Consider the following 22,115-nt stretch of genomic DNA (forward strand, 5'->3'; position numbering starts at 1 on the left):
ATATAACATGTACTGACCCCCCCCCAAAAAAAAAAAAAAAAAAAAGAGCGCCTTTTTTTTGGTGCCAGAGGAAGTTGCACTGAAAGCAGTGGCTGGGTTCTCTGGTAAGTGTGACATGTGAGCATTACTAGGCGATTCATCCTGCCAGGCTGCAGTCGCTTCTCGCCAGGCTGCTGCTCAGTGTGAATAGTGCCGTGGCGGTGGTTTGTGCTCTGCTCCTACGGGCTTTTAGTGACCGGCTCGGACATCCAGGCTTTTTTTAAGCCTTGCAAGGCTATCTGCTGATTGTGTAATTTAATTTGTCAAGGAAAGAAACTGATAAGCAGAAGCTCTAACTGAAGAGGAGAACCAGGTTGGCACAGTGACAGATGTTCGGATAAAGAAGTTGGCTCAGAGAAGATGTACGGAGTCTGATATTTTTTTTCCTTTTTTTTTTTTTTTTTTCTCTCCCCCTCAATCTGAATGAAGACTATCATGGGAACTGCATTCACATGGTGATCAAAAGAAACACTTGAGTGATGAACTGCTTTAGCAGAAGAAGTCCAAGGCAGTAATTTGAGCTTTTGTGTGCAGTAGCTAGCTTGTTTTGCTGAAGCATTCTTCCTCAGCAGTATTTCTGCCTAACGTATTTCTGCTTCCCTGATGGAGAAGCCACAGCTACTGCCCGGTGAAGGAAAAATGAACACTGCATTGCTTGTGTCCCTGATGGAGTAACACTGCGTTGCTGTCGTTTGGGGAGGCTGGATTCAACCGGCAATATTATTCAAGGATTTCATTGTCCCTGTGGTCTGACTCACCGCATGTAAATGTACTGCAGCCGTGCTGTATGTTGCAGATATTTTTCTTGCATGGGAAAGACTTATTTTCCTTTAAGCAGGTCCTGAAAAACTGCTGGAAACGAGATGCATTTTTCTGGCTGGACTGTTTGACATTGAGAAAGGAAGCTGTAGAATGACAGGATGATCAGAAGGCGCGTTTATTTTCAGTCACCAGAAAGCCTGCGACGACTGATTTAAAACTGACCTTGCAGGAGTGGGTATAGCTGCGGCCATCTCTCTCAGGGCAATTGTTCCTTGTTCTGTCCTGAATAGGATGGTGTCGTGTCTTCTGCAACAATGATTTTACTGTGGGGATAGAAGGACGCTGTGGAAGTTGTGACATTAACAAAGACAAATTTGCTTGTGAAAGGACAGCTGTGTGCGACAGCGAGTGCTGTCTGAATGGAATTAGATCTTGGGATATTTTTATCAGCTGTTCCACAGTTTTATTATTGTGGTTTCAATGCCTAGGGAAATTTTATTTTAAAAAGAACAACTTTTTTTCAGCGTTGTCTTGAACATCTCAGGGTGTTTACATCTGAAAAATGAAGTGTAAGGGGGGATTGGAATGTCCTTTTTTCAAATGCTAATGCTCCAGTGGTAGCACTCACAAGTTTTTGAGGGCATGTGAAACAGGTGAAAGTATTTCCTCTGTGGTCCCTGTTGTGTTACCTGTGGTCAGGTTCCAAAAATACTGTTGCTGGTGGTTTTTTACTTACTTTTGCTTCCTCAAACGATCGAATGAGTCGAGTCTGTATTGTTGTTTTGGAGGAGGTGGAAGATGATTCTCCCACATTTATGACCAAATTACCTCAGGAAAATGTATCTTTACGTCCATCGCCCTCTGGAAATGTGCTGGTAAGGCATGTTGTTTGTTGGCATATTTCCTGCTTGTAACAGTCACAAATACCAATATAGTAATTTTCCTAAGATTAACATAAATATGTATATGTTGAAACAGGACAGGGTGGTAAAAACAACTGTCCTGAAGAGAGGAGAAGCTGAAACCTAGCTGTAGAATTAATATTTGCATGGGCTTATTCTTTTTCATGGAACTTTGTTTATGGTGCAGCAATAACAGATCTCAACTTGTGTAATGGCAGAGGATTTTTAGAGGGCTTGGTAAACTGTGTTTGAAGTAAATGCCTTTTCCCCTGCTGCACTCCTCATTCCTCAATGGTACATTTATGCAGTACCACTTTGGAAACTGATGTAATCATTGTATTACAATAATATGCTGTGTTCATTTTGAGAAGTGATAGAGTTTATAGTATACTTCAGGAAAGAGCAATTCTAAGCTAAAATAAAAAACAGCGTAAGTCATAATCTTGATGTAACTGTTAGGTTGAAGTTACCACTTTCTGGAGATGATTCAACACTGGGGACTGTGCTTTTAGTGCTTTAAATTATTCTATTTTGTCAAGTGACTGACTTAAATCTTGATAGCATACCTTAGCAGCTTTTCTTACTTACGAAGAAATCCTACTATTTTTAGTAATAGATGTGTGTGAATGTGAATTTGTTACCATACTTATGGGATGCACTTTGCTAGTAACTTTAGTCACTTGCTAATCTAAAAGGAGTTTGTCTGCTTATTGTATAGAATTTGCAGCATGTAACAACAGCCTTGATTTTATTATGAGGAGTTCTCTCTTCAGCTGTTATAAACTAGTCTTCTGGGCTCTTTTTAAAAATATTTCATTGACTTAAAGTACGTTCATGTACTTGAGGTTTTTAAAACTCGGAATTTCTTCAATTCTAAATACTGTTGCTCGTTTTTTTATTTCACTGCCTGGGATGTTTTATTTTGTCATTGCCTTGTTTGTGTTATGTGTCAAAAAAAAAAAAAAAAAAAAAAAAAAGTGTATCACTAAAAACTAAAATGGAATTACATTCTAAGATGTGGTTGTTTTTTTTTCATTGCAGCCACCATTGGTTCAAGCTATATTTAATGGAGATCCTGATGAAGTTCGAGCACTGATATTTAAGAAAGAAGATGTTAATTTTCAGGTAAAAACAAACATAACTAGCTTTGCATACATTTCAGTTTTGATATAGCTTTTTGCTGTACTGATCACTTAAACTTTGTTAATTCATGAGCTGTAAATTTTATGACTTTTATGTAATAGGTAAAGTCAAGCCTATACATACACTTAATACTGGGAAGGAGTAGTATAGCTTTGTAGATTTGTTGATAGTAAAGACCTAATTCTATATTCCTTTCAAATGTTAGTTCTGCAGTGCTTGAGTAACTAAAAAGTTTGTTTATACAGTTGCATCAGGCTTTTTAGAAAGCTAGACTGGTTAAGTGTGATGCTATGTAGACTTTGATTCTTTTTAAATTGAATACAGCATATAGTATACATTAGACAATTATAAGAAAGTAGTCTGGGGTTTCAGTAGGTAGGTTTTAAAGTCCACTATTAAAAGGGAAGCCTAATTATTACATTAATAAGTAAAAATGAAAAATTGTGTTCATATGTCCTATTTGCGGTGCAGACACTCCATACTTAAACATTGTACTGAAATGCGATTGAGTTTGTTCCATTGGGTGACATTCAAGATTTGAACAGCTTTCAGTTACTGTATTTACTTTCTATTAAAATTCTAATGCTCTCATTTGATACTTTGCAAGATAATATAGCATAATCTCTTTAATAATCAATTACTTTGATTATTAAATCAGGTCATCATAAACCATCATAGGGCTTAACACTATGGGTATGTATGTAGCTGTTTCTTCTCGAAATGCATCAGAACAAGGGCGATGCTAAAAAGCAAAGACTAACATCTAGAGGCTACATACTAGGCAGTGTAAGACCGTGATAATTATTTACACTTTCTTCATGAGGTATGTAAACCGACAGCAAACGCTTAGTTTGCTATGTCTATTTTAACTTTTAAAAGCATTCTGCAGAATTTATATCTGACCAATGCCAGCTAAAGTATAAGGGAGCCCTCCCATTGTCTTGAAGAGCTTGAGTAGGACCCTGTATAAGTAAATTTGCTGTCAAATCTAAGGTTTTGTTTGATAAGGTTGGATGTTTTCAGTAGTTGTGCATGTTCTTAAGCAAGATTGTATGATGGATTATGTAATATCAGAAGACTTATTCTTTTGTTTAGTTATGAGAGCATGGGCTGTGTATCCTTCCAGTCTCGTGGCATGTACACTCTGGTCACATTGCCTTTTGGGGGGGGTGGGGTGGAAAGCTGATTAGTTTGCATTGACTTGTATTCCTCCATGTGGAAGTCAGGTTTAGCATTCATAGCTATAGTGCCTGTAAACAAAGTTTTGTTAGTATCTTCCTGCTTTTTTGATGATCTATTACAAAATCTCTGCTAGATTTTAGTATGTACATGGTAGTGGTTTGGTTTTCGGTTTTGTTCTGTCTTGTCAAAGAGTTGCCCATAAATAGCAGATATGCTTCAATAGGAAAACATGCAATTGTTTGATGTCTTTGAAGAGGTTACTTCAAACTGCCAGGTAGTTACAGCAAAGAAAAATATTGTAGGTAGAATATTAAAAAACTGGAGGTTTTTACATTTTACTCTTTATTATTATTCCTTTCTGTGGATAAATCTCCCTTTAACAGAATCTGTGTGCATCTTAGACTAGTAATACGTAAGGTGTGCTTAGAATCTATCCCAAACAAATACATTTTTTTCACAGCCACTTCATTCAGCATCATCAGATGCTTACAACACATGACTACTTCTTCCTACCAAGGCGTTCCTAGTTCTGCTACAGTATTTAGTATTACATTCACACATATCCCTTAAAACACTGTTGAGACTAAACGAGCATATAAATTCTCCCATTGTTTGGTAGAAATGAAGTAAACTGCCTTGTGGATTTTTCTTGGTGTTCGTATGTGTGTTTTGTACTTTTCCTTGGGTTTTTCGTTTGCTGTGTGTACTTGGCTGGAGATAATATATCCCTATGTAGTCTAGATCCAAAGTTGTCCCCTTAGTTATGTGTTATAAATTGGTGTGGACCGGAGGGAAAAAGTGAAGAAAATGAAGTAGTTATGTATATGTCCTAATAAAGAGAATGATCGTGCTAAACTGTTTTGACCATTGTGGATTGTATTAGACCAGTGTATATGTTGGATTTTTTTCCACTTCACTATCCAAGTGCTTCGGTACAGTTGTTTGAATTCCAGAGTCATTCCTTCCAATGCCTCTGCAGAGCAATTTCCCCCTTTCAAGAGCAACTAATTATTTTGCAGTTTGTATTCTGATAGTTGGGATTCCTTCCTTCCTCCTTTCCTCTAGCATGGATTGGACTCTGTAACTGGAGACCTAGCAGGGTTCTGCAAATTAATTTTGCCCAGAAGTGAACTGAAGACAGAGCTGCTGTAGGTCTTCATTGTGACAGTGACATTCATCTAGCAAAAGTGTCTTGATGAAATGTGGGTGTGTTTTTCCCTTCTGTTATGATCCAGCTTCATTTACGTTTTTAGTTTTGGGGTATGTTAATCTTTAACATCAGTTGTGATTGTCTTAATACCCTTTTAAAGCTAAGTTAGTTGAGTGTGTGTATTTGTCTTCTCAAAGCTGGGCTGTGGTAACTGATGTTATGGTAATATCTAAAGCTTGCACCCAGGTTGGGCTCTATTAGAGCATTATTCATAGAACAGATGATGTCTTCTACCATAGTGTTATATTTAGAAAGATTCTGACATGCATGGCCTTTCATGACATGAGTTGCTGTGTGCAACTGTAAGATGATGTACTGATAGCAAAAGGGCTTTTTCAGGAAGAAGATTGTTCTCTGTTCATGCCACACCAGCCTTGAGTCGCAGGCCCGGTCTAGATTTAGAAAGTGTGTATTGTATTCCACTCTGCAGTTGTAATTTTGTGAAGAAAGAGCAAACTGAATATATCACAAGCTGCTTGAAGTGTGGTTCAAGAAGGCTTATCTTCTCTGCAAGCTGGAAGTGTGCAGCTTTTTTTTATTGTAATTTTTTTTATTCAATTGTTTGAAAGGTGAGCTCTCTTGAGGCTCCAATTAATGGAAGAAATGGAGAGGAAAGGGTTGTTTCTTGCTGCCCTTCCCAAAAAATCTTGAGAAACTAGCTGCTTGTTTCATGAATCAGGCTTAAATCACACACATCACATATGTCAAGCCTGATACAATTTTTGTTACATGCGTGGCTCTTGTGTTCTCTCTGTGTGTCTGTGTGTGTGTATATATGTTTTAAAAAAATGTTATTATTTCTTGGTACCATCCTGGTCTTTTGAGACTTGACAGGAAGGAAAATTTCGTGTGATAACTGACATATTTAATATTTCTTTATCAGTTAATGGGGATCCTCAACATTTCCTGATTTTCTGATTAGATTAGTATGGCTGGTTTGAATTTCATGTACTTTTCAGCAGTTAGTTTTAGCTAACTAAATTATTTCTGCCTTTTATAAATCAGGATTTGTTTGTTTTTTAGGATTTGGAGGCCTATTACTGCTGCAGACTGCCATTTCTGTTTGTAATTATGATGTATATTCAGTTTAAAATATCATGAAAATAGAATATTTAATCTCAGTTATTTGTTAAGAATATAATTCTGTAGAGGGAATACCAGCTCACCATCAGAAATGATTTAAAGGTTGCAGATCTGACTATTGAAATGATTGTTGAAAATCAGAACAATTTGTCCTAGATGTTTAGGATAATATTTCTTGCTATGAGAAGTGATACTCCACGTAACCCAATACACAGTTTTTATAACCTGATTGCACTTGATCTTAGCCAAGGGGATAAACATCTGATACTCTCTGGAGCTGGTGTCAGTGTGCCCCTTGCTCTTCTCATTCTAAAGCCAAACAAGAACTCATTTTGGAGGAATCCTAAAATCACACAGATTTGTCCCAATGTTCAAAAGTGCTCACTGCTCTTGTTTAAAGTAGTGATACTGTTATAATGTGGTAAGTGGCTTAAACATGAAACACCTGTGTCTTACTTATTATTGTGCTTTGTGACATTCAGATATATTTAAACTATGAAACATTTTAAAGCTGGTTTATGTGTGAATTGATGGGGTTTCTTCCAACATAAAGTGAAAAAATTAAATTCCACTTACTGTACCAAGGACTGTAGCAGTCAGGGTTATCTGTTATGATTTCTATTCTGGACTGTTGGCCATCCAGCACAGCTCTTAATTTAACATCTCCTTTCTGTAGTAAGTAACCAAAAACTAAAATAAAAGCTCACTTGTGCTACTATTTTAGGAAGAAGGGAAAACAAAACCAAACCAGAGAAACAATCAACCTTGCTTGCCTTCACTACCCCCCCACCTGTATTGGATAGCAATGAAGTGTTTCCCATAAATCCCAAGTTTTGTTCCTGGGATTGACAAGAGGTATGATCTGGTAGCACCAAAGCGCTAGGTACAAATAGGAAGGCTAAGCGTATGTATCTGACTTGGTTATTTTGAGCAATAGGGTTGCTGCGTGGATGACTGTTGCAGTAGCAATGTGGGCTCCATTCCCAGTCCTGCCAAATGTGGGTTTGCGTAACAACTTCTTTGTGTTATTTGTGTACTAGGAGAATGTTGCTGGATGTTCTTCTAGGGTAAGATATGACATCTTATTTGATTTCCCGTTGATTTTTTTAAATTTATCTTACTGTGCAGGTCATTGCATATACTGAAGGAGGAAGAAAATTGATTTGTTAGTCTGGTGACAAGTCTAGGACTTTTCATACAACGTTGAGTCTGAGTACCAGGAGAATTAGATTATCAGGGGTCTCAGATATACTAGTAATTTAGGAATGAATAATGAAAATTTAAAGCATAGTTTAAAAACCAAGGAAGATTCTGTGTGATGCTGGTGTTGACTGACAAAGTCCTAAAAAGAGGTTAAATAGAAAAATAGGAAATTAACGTATGATCCTCCTGCTTCATCTTTATTCTTAGCATTGTGGGTTGGACTGTGGGATAAGTGGGTTTTTTTCTGCAGTCTTGAAAGTGCAGTGTAGAACAGAAAGCCTGAATTACTTGACTGATATACAGAACATTCTACAAAATTTAGTAGAGTTCAATGTTCTGATCCTATAAATAAATTCTGTACCTATTTCATACATTAAAAGACATTTTTCATCATTATGTGGGAGACTGTAATTGTGATCTAATTCAGCAGTTACATTGAAATATCTCTCAATGTAAGGAACCTTACCTAAGTAAATATTGTGGACTTGCTTAAAAGCAAATAAACAGAAAGCCATAATGTGTAATGATGTAAAAATAATATTTAGGAGTTTTTTTACCTTTATGTTAATTATCTTTCTGTAGCTAATTATTTTACCAGTGACTAATGTGGATTTTTTTTGTTGTTTTTGATAAAACAGGCACACAAATACACATGTAAATTTACTTCAGTTTGACATATCTAGGTCTCTAAAAACCTCTTCCTGCATTAATTGCTGTGTTTGAGTTATGCCTTTTGTAACCAGTGCCTTTTATTGTAACTTAAGAGTCAGGTTAGAATCTGTTGGTTGGGACCACTAGAAGAAGTCACTCAGAACAGTTTAATATGTGATGCTTTTCAGACAGTGGTGGTTCATCTGCAATACTGTCTTTCTGCGCTTTTGGAGGTGGTTCAGGAAGTGGAAATAGTTTTTATAACAGCAGGAAAAACTTTGACAGTTTTGAGCAGAGATTTGCATAGGCCAGATGAAAGCAATGGGAAGGTAGGTGTGTCCAAGTTTTATACTCCTTTCCACTTCAGGAATACTGTGGCCATTGATCAGAAAATCAGATAGTGATGCTTTGAAATGGTTTGTGATTTGGTCCATCTGGAGATGCTTGTAGGAAAATAATTTTCAAGGCTAATTCATTTATAACACCTCTAGTTAGTAGATAAAGCTCCTGGCAATTGGAGCAAAGCTACCATGTGGCTTTTATATCTAAACTGGTGAAAATAATTAGTAGTTAAGAGTTAGCATGATGTAGGAAAGGCTAAGCAGGAAATGTGCACAGTTTTTAACTCTTCAGGCTGTGTTTCTGAAGAGATGAGAGATTACAGGTTTATGAACTAGTCTGTTTGTCCCAGGCATGCATCGAACCCAGCATTGGTAACTATTTCGTCAGGTTCCTGCAGGCAACTATTTGCTTGAAGGACTGCTTTTTGTTGGCAGCTGGTGTTGGCAACAAAATCTTGCACTAACATATTTGGTACTGTGGAGCAGCATCTTATTGTATTTCCTGGCAGGACAGACTGTGCAGGCAGCACTATTAACTTCTGATTTGCTGATTTGAATGTGAGGGGGAGGAATTAAAAAGGCATCCAGAAAATAGTATGATATTCTGAAGAGCACAATTTATTTATTTTTTACTTCTATTTAATAGTTCACACTATGAAATTTTCCTTTCTTAGCTGTGGTCATTGCTAGAGAGTTTCAATCTGGCATACATTTTTCTTTTTTAAAAGTATCAGTCACTTTTTAATTGGGTCTTTTGCTAATTTCCAATTGCAGACAAGCATTTAATAAAGAGAGACTGTAATTATTGTAACTTGGACTGTTTAGACTGACAGTATGAATGTGCAGCTGTAATAATATCTTGGAGGAGTGCATAATTTAGACCTATTAAAAACAGTCTTAATTTTAAGACCTCTCAAAAAAGTTGTAATATCTTGAGTCTCTAACCATAGCAAAGAAGTCTTTAGTGAAAAATGATGACTCTTGATGTCTTAATAAAGTATATAGAAATATTTGCATGTTTTCTGCTACTGAGAACACGTTTTTCCTCAGACATTTAGAATGACAACAAATTTTAATTTCCCATCTTTTATAATGTGCTAGTTAGAGCTAGCATGATTTTAAGATTTATAGCTTCAGGTTTTATCAATCAAATCTAGAGAAAAAATTATTTTTAAATTGCTTACTAATTTTCCAAGTTATTTATCTATTTAAAATTCTATTCAACTTTGGAGTTGGTTTTTTTTTTCACTAGAAAGTTTCCTACTTGGTTGAACATTATTTGTCATCTGGTTTTATTTCCAATTTAGAGTGTAGCAAGTTTGAGGAATAAGGTTAGAGGTATTTGTGAGTTTGAAAGACTTCTCTATGATGAGAACATAGGATAAGTTACAACTTAGAGATTGGTGCTAGTTATTTTAATTGTTTCATCCTTTGGATTATTAAGCACAATGACTTGCTCTGAGTTTTTGTGCAACTAAATACTGTATATTGAAAATACATATGTATGTGTATAACTTGAATGCATCAGTGTGTGTATGTAAAAAAAAAAAGGTAACTTATTTAATGCTAATGACAGTAAGCATAAAATGAATTGACTGTGAGAACAGTCCTTTGAAATAACTGTAGGAGATCACAGAGGAAATAAAATGTTTCTGTATAAACAAATATGAATAATGAAAATCCCTCCAGTAAAAAAACACAGCTGAGAAACAGGCCTTGACTCAGTGCAGCAGCTCCTGCCTGGCAGCCTCTGCCTGAAACCCAGCTTCAGGTGCTGGAGCAAAGTCTAAGAAATCTTGTGTTGGGCAAGTGGGGACAGTGAGACCTCTCAGAGAGCAGGTGAAATCAGGATCGACATAAATCACAACACAAGCTGAGTGTGCCTTCAGAAGCTTCTACTGCTAACTATTCATTGAAGGATTTTTGTTGCCCATCTAAATAACAATAATTACACCTTTCTGTTAGAACAGTTCTCTAATAAGAATTGAGAGCACTTTTTTAATTAGATAGCAGCATTTTAAGTACTTAATGGCCTTATATAATTTGGTTTGTGTTCATTTTCCATGAGGAAATATGTAAATACATTTTTCGTATGTGTGAGAGCGAAGAAAACGGTATATAATCTCAGAGACTAATGGTAGCACTCCTCTATCCTGTTTGCTCATGGAATTCTAATAAAATATAGCAGTAGAGCAGGAGCAAGGTGTTTTTTTTTCTCCTTAAACTTTTGCTTGGACTTTTGTCCAGTGTGCATGTCAACATACTTTGTATTGCTTTCTGTATGTTCTAGATAGTCTCTGTACTGAGCTTTCTTAATGTTTCCACCACAAACCCCTATTTCCTGTGTGACCAGCCTGATGAAATGATGAGTCATGAGACTCTCCTACTTTATAAAGTGTTCACTTAATTGAAATTTCATTACATCTCAAGAGGAGCAGAAAAATTCTGTGAAGACTCCTAATTTTTGGTAGAGTGTTTGTGGTCCTGTGCAGACAGGAGCAGGCTCTGCCTCCTCAGAACTTACAGCCATGCATCAGTTTTAAGGCAGTAGTGAAGTATCTTGTGTACTGGAAGGTCTAAGAGGTGGTTTTCAGAAGGGCATTATGTGACTAGCACAGGCAAATGTGTGTGGGGTTCTATTAACAAGATAAAAAGCTTGTAAAACATCTTACCTCTAAACATGCTCAGGTTTTAATGAGGTGTTTTTAAGGGAGTAGATAGAGTTCAGTACTACCATATGGGAATGTCCAGGGGTTATTTTGGTAAAGACTTAAGTCAGTTCTTAAAAACGTGCATATTCATGTTATGTATCTGAAGGAATAAGAAGAAACTTTGCTGCAGGGAGGTTTTTCTTATAGGAAAACTTCTACTTCTAAAGGATCTTATATGAGTCTGTTTGATTCATGGATCTGAAGCCTGACTGAGTCCAGAAATGGAAAACTTTGGAGAGCTAATTCTTCTGAGTGTTCTGGAAACTTGCTTCAAGTTGTATATTGTAAAGACTATCCACCAGCTACTCAAAGAAGATTTAAATTCATAATATAGCAGTTATTTACTGTTACTTAACTTTAAAGTTGTTGATTTTCTGTTCATTTGTGTGGAATGTTTTTCAAGCGTGTCATCTGTAATGAATAATCAGATGTCTTATTTCCTTTTCAGTGGTTTAGAGTGAATCATGTTTTTCAGCCTCAATATAAAGTGCATCCAAATGGTGTTGAGTTCCTCTTCTGGTGTAGAAATAGATTCAGAATGTTTTAAATACAAATCTGTATGATTGGGCATTTGTCTTCAGAATCAAAACTCTTTAATAAGAGAACCTTGTCAGTCCAAAGAGGAATAATTCCCTGCTTCATGTCAATAACTGTATTTAGCCTGTGCAAATGAGACTCTTACTAGAGTGATACAAACAAGCCTTCAATAGTTATGGGATAGTTTGACTGACATCAGCAAATTGTAACTTGGTACAGTTGGATTCTGTGGACCATAGCTCTCAAAGTTACCATTACAAAGTTGTAGTACTCTCAGAAAAGAAGAATGTGCTTAAATGGCATGGTTTTGCCTTGTACAGGTAATGAGAAATGCTCCTTAGAGACTTAGTATAAATTAATAATAGTGTGATGTGCTACTCAGGCTAATAGATCTTCCTTCTCATCAGATTTTTAAACTCATGTAGTACAATGCTAATATAGTTGTACTGTTTGCTAAACTGGGCAAACAGGCTTGGATGTCTGCGTCGCAGTGCTTTTACTTTATTGGCTGTACACTGAATTTGTTTTACAGTAATTGGGTATTTGACAGACAGGTTTTGTTTCAGTCACTTCTTTAACACTGAAAAATTGGCATTGATGTAGAGAACCATGAATAATTAGATCAAATTTTAATGTGTTTTAAGAATTTTGTTTGAGTCTCCAGTGTGATTCTTAGTGATTTTGTAGATCGGGTCTGATTTGCCCTAATACTTTTAGTGATATTACTTAAGATTGTAACCTTCAAAGCATAATTGAAGTTCTGCACTTCCTGCTGCTTTTACAAAACAAGCCAGAGGCAAGGTCTTGAATAGTTAGAGCTTACTGGGGTTACTCCTGGCAGTTGCTGTGCCTGTCACGCAAAGGACTGGTATTTGAGAACAGAACATCCCAACTGAAAAAGCAGAGAAGAAAAAAGCTCAGTAGACTTAATGTGCATTAACTTCCAACATCGACACAGTCCTTAAAGAATGCATTGCTGGTAATAGCAAGATAAGATTTGAATTTACTGATTTTTTGCAGTAACTTTCTGGGTGAAAACTCTTTATACACATGTAACATACCTTTGAACAAGACCATTTTCTCCACTTTGCAAGTAGTTAAAGCAAAATTTTACATATCTACTGTGGAATATCTAATGCACTATCAGTAAACACCATCATTTCCTTCATCCAGCTTGGCCCTTGTATACAGGCTCTACACAAGGTAGATACGCCTTTTAAGTTCCTTAAATATACTTTAATAAAGGATAGATGTATATCAAAAACTGGGAAAATAGTGTGTTTCTCACTTGTTTACTGCATGTGAGGAGGGCTGTCTTATAAATGCCCAAGGAGGAGGACTTCTATCAACTGTCGGTGGGTGGATGTAGGGCCTGGAAAGGCTCGTACTGGTGTCAGGTCTGAGGACAGATGGACTGAAAATTCATTGCAGTGAGGGATCTCTGAGTCCTTGCTGAAGAGAGTATGCCCCAAAAGTTCAGATACAATGTCTGTCTCGAATATGAAATTCAATGAGAATTTTCTCAGGCCTGTGATATCAGTCTATATCTTTCCATCTTCTAAAGTGGTAGAATTCTGTTCTCTTTCTGGTCTTTAATAAAGTCCTACTTTATTATTACCCTTCTTGATCATTAATTTAATTTGAGATTTTATTTGCATGAATTACTAGTTATATACATAGGTATGTATGTAATTATGGTAACTTATAAATTACATAATGCTGACTTACTGTCTCAAAGGAGTGCAAATGTCTTGCTTTAGTCACTGTTACCACTTCCTATAATGACAGTTATCTTCTAAGCATGTTCCCTATCCACATAGTCTGAGGATTGGTGCAAATAAAATTCTAAGGTTACCAGCACATTTGGAGGAGTTTTGATCCTTGCTAGCAGAGTCTTTCTGTTGGGTGTCTTTCGTGATCAATGTGGGAACTTTGTTTTCTGATGCAGATACTTATTGTTCGGTGGAGGGGGTTTTTGACTCTCATTTTCATTCTTCGGAATAGATACATTCGGCAGGATTTTTCTTACCTAACAGTTTGTATTAGCATAGATTGTGTTGTGTGCTACTTAGTCAGATGTTCAGAATAATGCAAGGGTCTCAACAGAATTACTTTGCCTATTGCATCTGGATGATCTTATTTTATGAAGCCATTGAACCTAACACCACAAGCAAGATGGTTTACCTTGCTCCAAGAAGAGGTGCTAAACACACAACCTGGAAAACCCACCTTTTTCTTTAACCAAGACAATGCAGTTAGTGAGACGAATACCTGATTTATATCAGACACATAGAGGGTTGTCATCCTAGTGCTAGCCTTTGCAATGAAAAAGGCAGAAACCCCAGCTTTTCTGAACAAAAGTGCCATTGGCCCGAGCATAATGTGGTGGATTTAAACTGGGATGGAGATGTGCATACCTTACCTAGTCTGGTGTGATCTTTCACTGGAGCATAAACAGTGCCTGTATTGTACTATTTCTGTCTTGGCATATTTTTCTTATTTGTATTCTCAAATGTTGCAGATAGATGATGGAATAAGGCGAGGTAGTCACTGTCCCTTTCTTTCAAATGCAATTTGGTCTGCTCTACAAGTGCAGGCTGGGTTACGTAATGTGCTCCACATCACTGTACTCTCATTATGGAAAGCCCATTGTTTTCACATACTACTTAATTTTTTTAGTTTCAGAGTTATTTATCATTTTTCCTATTGGCAACTGTATTCTAATTAAAAGCTGGGGTTTTCTTCTGCTATAGGCACCAGGTAAATGTTTACAAACCATATACTTGGGATTTTGGAAGGGTAAAGCCAGAGGAAAGTATTTTTAAATTCTTAATTACTGTATCTGTTTTGTTTTTTTTTTTTTTAATACAGCATAGTTTTGAATGCTACAGGGGTTTGTGGGTGGGTATATTTTAATTTTCATTATGGGATTTTTTGCTTTTGTCACACCCCAAATGATCTAGTATGTTAACAGTCTTGGCCCTAAAAGTTGCTCTGTTTTAATTCCATAGTTAAAGGAAGAAAAATACAGCCAAAATGTCTCAGCTGTGCTGTGAGATCAAGTTGCTCTTATCAAAGGGTAGAGTATAGCTCTTTATTAGTTCCATGTATTGGGCAAGAATTCAGTAGCCTTTATTAGTGATACAAATTCTTGATATTGGAACTTCGAGTGAAAGGGAACAGCTCACAAAACCTGCTCAGTTACTAAGGTCCTTATTTGACACCCAAATGGATGCTTGAGTTTACTCACAAGGAATCCTAGCCTTTATAATGTGGGCAAAAGAAGTTATGTAGACATTTTTATAGAATAGAGACCTATGTTCAGCTTTTCTTGCAAGCTGTGTGTGTTCTGTAGATGGGTTTGAAAAATCTGACCAGAAAGAATTTTAACAGTGACAGCAACATTATAAAACCTGCATGGAACTTAAAGGTTAATGTGTATGAGAAGATGTGTATTTGCAAAAAGCAGCCTGACATAGTACTTTCAAAAAATCAAAAACTGGAGAGATGTTTTTGAGGTGAATTGCTTAGAATTGGAAAAATACACAGGTGTTTAGTTGTTTCAAAGTATGTCTCTTGAAATACTTACCTACAATTCAAAAATTCTTGCTATGTACCTCTTTAGTTGTGAGAAATAAGAATGCACTGTCTACCAGAATACATCAAGCCCTCTTGTCCTCGTATGTGTTGTTATTGATAGTTTTTTACTTCTATCACAGTAGGATATTTAATTTCATTCTCTCTTGTCACTGGCAGACAAAAATAATGGTCTACCAGAAACCAAATATAAAAGAATCTATTCTGTGTTTTCTTAACGAAACAGCATATTTTTCAAGGTTTAGTACTTCATAAAGGCCTTCTTGAATACAGGATATGCTCATGAACTGCATCTCACCGTTTAAACATCTCAACCACATCAAAATAACTCGGGGTTTTTTTGAGTGTATGTCTTTAAATGAGAAAATTTCACTTTCATTCTCTGAGAATTTAGCTGCCTGTGGGGTCCAGCCATCATAATCATAGATGATGGAAACGAAGCTCAATTAGCTGTTCCTTGCACTAAATGTGACTCACTTCTTTTTCTTTCTGTGTGTCTTTCTTCTGGTGCCACTCTTAAGTGGACAGGGCTTCAAACAGTTACACCTGAATGTTATTTCGTGCCTAATGCTTGTGACATGAGACAGCAAGCATTTGAAGAATTAGTTTTATGAAAAGGTGTCCAGAATAGTGTTAACAATATGAATTCTTCTGAACTTGTTCCCTTTTTTTTTTGCTAGTCCTTTTTGTATTGTAGTACCGACTTGCTTTCAGAATTCCTAAATTGCTACAAGCGTTAAAGTGTGGGATTTGATAAAAGTTAAAGCAGCAGATTTTCTCTGATTCCCTTCTTAACAAGTTGTTCTACTGACTGCCAATACTGAAGACCAGATCACCTTTGGACAAGAGCACTTAAGCATCTGATGTTTACTCATGTAACTTGAACTTTTGATAATATTTGTGCAATTTTTATTAAAGGTATTTTCAGGTGTTACTTAAAAGCAAAAATACTAGACAGATAGAGCTGAGCTATCTTAATTGTTCTTTAAAGGGAATTTTTTTAATAAGAGGTGGTTGAATATAAATGAATATTCCAATATAATGTCACTATAATGTATATGAATCCTTGAAGTTTTTTCTGGGCTAACTTTGTTTCAATGATTCCCACCAGACTGCTTTTAGAAAAGAGCCAAACTTTCAATGTGTTTTTATTTATTTTTCTTCGTGTATGAATTGTGTGTAATGGTTCAGTGATAGAGTTTTTTATCAACTTTTTTTTAGTTTTGTTATTTGAAGAGAATCAAATAATCATTAGCTGAATGGGAAATAAATTATTTAATATATTTTAGTGGCGTTCTGAAGTTCAAATCAATAGAAGAAATTCAATTTTTTAAAAAATGCTTGGAGGCATCAGCTTAAACGAGGATGCTTTGGGGATTGCGAGGTATGTCCAGACAACAAAGCCATGCAACGTAAATTCTTCCCTGTCTTCTTGGTGGAGTTCCCCATTTATATTTGTGTCCCAGTAATGTGGAATGGTACACAACAGGCAGTGTCATTCTGCTCTCCTCTAGGTAAAGGTAAAACTCATATGTTTGACCTGCTGTTTTTCTGTAAGGCTTCAAATACACTCCAGGTTTATTAAGGAAGAAACATGGTTGCCTGGAATGTTCCAATAGCCAGAAAAGGAAGGGACAGCTGTTGCATTTTGAAGTGATTTGCAGTTGGTCACCACTGTTAGAGACTCTAAAATTCCAGTTTAGAATGTGTCTGTGATGCCTGTTTTTTTTCTCCTAAAGGTCTCACCATGGCAGATATCTTACTGTCCCAGGGAAGGAGACCAATGTTTCCTGACCAGTGTTCATTATGTTGTTCATTCATTTCTCATGCTAGGAATACAGGTATAGCTCAGAAGTTTTTATAGCAAAATTTCTTAGCCTTTTATCACTGCCATTAGTGATTAAATCAGAATAGATCAGATTGTCCATTTCTGTAGCTTCTAATGCGACTTACTTAGGGTGGGTTCCTCCCTCTTTTGCCCATTCACCCAGACCCAAGCTAAACTTCTGTCCTATTTCAGAAATATGCCCATGTTAAACTTGAACAGGTGTATGGTTAGTTCTTTTGCAGTTGCTGAGCTTTTGATTTGGAAAATCAATTTTGGAGAGGAGAGTTAATGTCTCCTTTGCAATTATGCAACTAATAGTCTTCTAACATCCTAAAAGTGCTTGCTCATTGCTTTGTGTGTCAATATAGATTCACTAAAACCTACCTTGTTATGGGATTTTTTTTTTATTTTTTTTTTTACTTGTGGCAATTCAGAAAGTGTGGTGAGCTCATGCTTTCAAGGAACATGCATGCTTAGAGTGACATTTATAAGTTTATATTAACTTTTGGTCTTTCCCAAAATAGTGTTCTTGTGACTTCTTTCCAGGTTGCTTTGTAGTTATCTTCTGACTTAAAATTTTATTTTCTACTATATGCCTACCACTGCCAGCTAATTTTTTTTAAGGTCACCACAAACTACAGTGGTACTCAGAAGTGAATGATTTAGTGGTTTAATCCACAGTATGACAGGTGTTACTATTATTTAGAATCAAGTCAAAGAGCATGCACTTTCAAATTGGTACTGAACATCTTGACTAGAAACAACACTGGTGTTTGACAGATTACAGCTGAAATGACCCTTATTGCTAAAGACACTTCTATTTTTCCTACAAGACAATGTGTCTCTATTCTTCGGTTACTGCTGTCATAATGAGCAAGACGACAAAGATTCCTCCTCCGTTTTTTGTGATTGCTTGGAAGTCTAGATTTGCTCTGTCCCAGTAGATGGTATGAAGAGGATATGTCCTGAAATGCAATGTGTAGTGTTAAAGTCTTATTAGTGAAAGGTTAATACTGGTGTTTCAAAAAATGTCTCTTTCAAATGAAATACAAGTGTTTATGCAAATAGTAGCACAAGCATTAGCTCAAGAAATTAATGGATTCAGTGTGACAAATCTAGTCATTTCAACTACGATGTATCTGTAATCTGGTTTCAGAGGATACTTTGTGGTTAGGTATGTAATATGTATTATTTTTGTGGTTAATAGCATGCTTTCCTCCTGGTTATAAGCTTGAAGACCTTTATTGTACCTTGTTAGGCTTGCTCACTCTATTGTGGGTGAGTGGACCTGCACTCACAGGAACTGCATCTTAAATTTGAAATATGATGAGAAAAAGAGGTCTGCTTCTAAAATGATGACAGACAAAACTAGTTAAAAATTTGTTATTTTTTTGACAGTGTGACGTTCTGAGAATTGAGTTAGAAATATTGAGAAAAAAGCCAAAGAAACGGCAGATTAATTACACTCAAGATGGGGATACAGAATTAAGTTGTCAGAGATTTACAAGTTTTGAAAGACTAATACTTAGTCTTTTTATTCTACTTTCAGTGGACAATAATACAACTAATTTTCAAGTTCTAGTTAAGTTATGTCTTTTTAAGATACCATTTTGTGGTTGGACATACTTCCAAAGTGTTAGTGGCCTCAATTGTCGAATTATGTACCTAAACTAAACTTTTGTGAAATTTAAGGTTGTAACATAAAAGCCAAATATTTAAATGTGTTCTCTGTGTTTTTTTGTGTAGAGGAACAAAACATTTATTTAGAGTAGACAATTATTCTACTTGATTGATAATTCTCAAAACTGTAGCAAAATCTGCAAATAAAATTCAGTGTTCTAGTGACTCTCAAATTTAGCACTGGGACTTCATACTGGGAGAGACATCTGTAGTGCTGAATACAACTGACGAATTTGAAATATTTTGTAATCATGTTCTTACACGTTATCTGTGAACCCAGGAGTTGCAAATCATGCTGGTTGAATAGTCGTATCTTTCTAACCTAACTAAAAAGTACACAGTGTTATATTTAAACATAGTTTTACTTACAAGGAATGTTTATCAAAGCTATTACAGGGTATGTTGGGATTGAAACTCTTTCAAGATTTATGATTGTGTATTTAGGATTGATTTCTGCCAGGAACAGATGGTATTGAAGCAGACAGCTGGCAAGTGATACAGCAGAAAACACCTATTAAATGATACTTGTAAGTGTGATCAAGAAATAATGAGAGTATTTTAAAGTGTTACTGCAAAATTTGGTTTTGAAGAGCAGATAGGTTAAAGAGTTTTGATGAAGGGTGAAGTTGCATTCATGCTTTTCCCGAAAATACTTCAAAGATTTTGGATCAGTAGATGTTGAACTGTTTGAAAGGCAGATTGTAGTTATATCCTAATATATACCCTTGGGGAAGCCGTGGTCAGGTTATGGTGGTCTTACTGGATATGTACGGGATAACACAGATCTGCCTTTAAGGCATCTATCTCCTTAAAACTCTGTAGTTGTATGTAGTTATTCTAAATCAATTGCAGAGATGGAACCCAAACCAGGAATAAATTGTTACATCTCAAAGGATACTTACTACTTCAAAAAGAGGTACACTTGAATGCTGCATCTTTAAATTAGTCATTGATTTGTCCATTGTAGAAGTTTTGATCCAGGAAGCAATCAGTGGAACAATTAAAACCCATGTTTTAGGTAAAATGAAACAAAGGTGACATTATCCTTGTTCTAGGTTAGGGGAGTTATGAAGAAGCTTGTAGCACCAATGTCCCTGTCACTTTATTCAAAATTTGGTTTTAATGGGGTCATATGGCTTTCTCCTAGGTATTTCTCATGTGGTAATCCTTATAAGAACTCCTGTGTAGATGAAATGTTTGAGAAACTTGAGAAATAGAAGTACTGTGAATAGAGGGAATATGTTTTTCATGTAACGCAACCCAAAGGCACATATAAATATGAAGTTGGGGTTTTTGTGACATAGAACTGCCATTTTGAAAACTTGATTCCTTAAGGACCAAGCCCTTTCATTGCTTTTTAGTTTGTTGACAGTGTTGACCAATATCTGAAATCAAACTTTGGAGTTTCTTATTAGGAATATAAATTTCTTTGCTATTTCTACTAGAATACCAACATTCTTTTTCAACTGTGTAACAACCTGTCTAATGAAATTATTGTGAAGTATTTCCTTAGTAACACTACAGCTGATTTGGAGTTGTAATAATCCCATTTGCCTTGCAGGTTTTTGAATTGAAAAATGAAGATGGCACAATGCTTGCTGTTCTGTGTTGTCAAATACTGCAGTAATACTGTGATTTGGAATTAAACAGTACCAACAGTGTTAAATTTTACATTCTTTGTAAAAGTGGATTTTATGTACAAACCCCTTTCTCACTTGAAATGTTTCTTTTAGTGTCATTTAAGTTTATGAAACTAAAGGAACAACCCTAGGGCCAGGGTTTATATTATTATATTTATATCAGTGCTGCAAGATGTCTGCTTCCAAAGTTGCTTGTTAAAACTGGAAGTTTGATTGGTGTTATTTACTGTAATACTTTATAAGCTGTAGTTCATATTTCCAGATGAAATTTGTTCATCAAATGATTACTGGTTCTTAATAAAAAGTAGTTGATCTGTATAGTAATACTTTAACAGCATTTAAAATACAGAACTCAGATTTCATTTATTAAAATTCAATAAAATGTAAGACTTCAGATGGAACAAAATCAGAATTTTCTTTTAACGGAAGACTTCATACTGATGAGAGCTTGCTGAATGCAGCATTTCTGGTTTTGTGAGAAGTTCTGAAAAGCAGGTTTTTAAATACTAAACAAAAAACTTGTTAAATTAAAAAAAAAAAAAGTTTAGAAGCATCAAAAATTTCCAGCTGTGAAGTTAGGGGGGGAAAAATGTCAGGGCTTCTGTCAAAGCACCCTCAACCTGCAGAATACTTGTGGTTGATAGAGACCCTGGGGTTTGAGATTGTTGAAATACCAGGCTCTGGAGTTGACCCAGAAGATGACAAGCCATAAGCATCCCAGCAGGGCTGACCTGGTGCTGTAGAGCAGGGAGGTCTCCCCCAGCCTCCTGCAGTTTTACTCCCTGCTGCAGAGCTGGGAGCTGGGCTTTGAGTATTTTCAAGCTGTCATCTTAAAAGCAGCAAAACTGAAATATTTGCATGGCTGTAAGCACACAACGTGGAAACATAGGAATGCTGGAGTGGAAATGTTGCCTGTGTTCGAGATGCTTGCATGTTTGTATATTGGTGGTTTAGGATGCTGAACAGTTTCTCTTAGTAGAGGTTGGATTTTTGGAGAAACGTGGCTCAAATTTATCAGAAGTTTCAGGAAAATATATTTAGGGGTTGGCATTTTTCTAGACAAACAGCAGCTCCCTTCTCACCACTATTTTACTGGAAGATTTCTGGTTATATCTGGTTATATCAGTTTGAGTACTTGCATGACTTATGTCACTGAGTTTGGGGAGGGGGGAACCAACCCAAACAAACCAACATCGTAACAAATGTAATGAAAATTTTGATAATAATGTGTTTTGCCCTTTAAGTGGGGAATGCAGTCTTTGCTTGTGTTCCTGAGTGAATACTGTCTCTACAGAAGGACGTACTTGTGGCCCATCTTATTTTCTCTAATTCTACAATGAAACTGCAGCAGTGTATTATCATACTCATTCTTCTGTGTTCCTTAATCTGTATGTTATAGGCTCTTTGGCATTATCAAATAGGCTTAAATGGGGTAGCAAAATGTTAGCTAGCTATGGGAGCTCTGATCTTCCAGACTGGAGGAATGAAAACTCCATTTCATTGCTGGCTGGTCTTTACTGCCTTTGGGCTGAGGAAGCAAGTTTAATATGTGTATTACTTTTTCTCTTGCGCTTCCTCTTTGTGTGTCTCTTTTTTTTTTTTTTTT

At 36.1% G+C, this 22,115-nt stretch overlaps 1 protein-coding gene across 2 annotated transcripts in view; it reads left to right on the forward strand.

Moving 5' to 3' along the window:
* The first annotated feature begins 112 nt into the window (after positions 1 to 112).
* ANKRD28 (ankyrin repeat domain 28) overlaps positions 113 to 22,115 on the forward strand; it is a 78,017-nt gene continuing 56,014 nt past the window's right edge. For both annotated transcript variants that reach the window (XM_026842068.1, XM_026842069.1), the window contains exons 1-2: positions 113 to 1,676; positions 2,745 to 2,828. In XM_026842068.1, the coding sequence (XP_026697869.1) occupies positions 1,560 to 1,676; positions 2,745 to 2,828 (201 nt within the window). In that variant the 5' untranslated portion in view covers positions 113 to 1,559. The remainder of the gene's footprint in view (positions 1,677 to 2,744; positions 2,829 to 22,115) is intronic.

Source organism: Athene cunicularia (assembly GCF_003259725.1).
Source record: "Athene cunicularia isolate RWA chromosome 2 unlocalized genomic scaffold, athCun1 chr2_part1, whole genome shotgun sequence".
Classification (NCBI taxonomy): domain Eukaryota; kingdom Metazoa; phylum Chordata; class Aves; order Strigiformes; family Strigidae; genus Athene; species Athene cunicularia.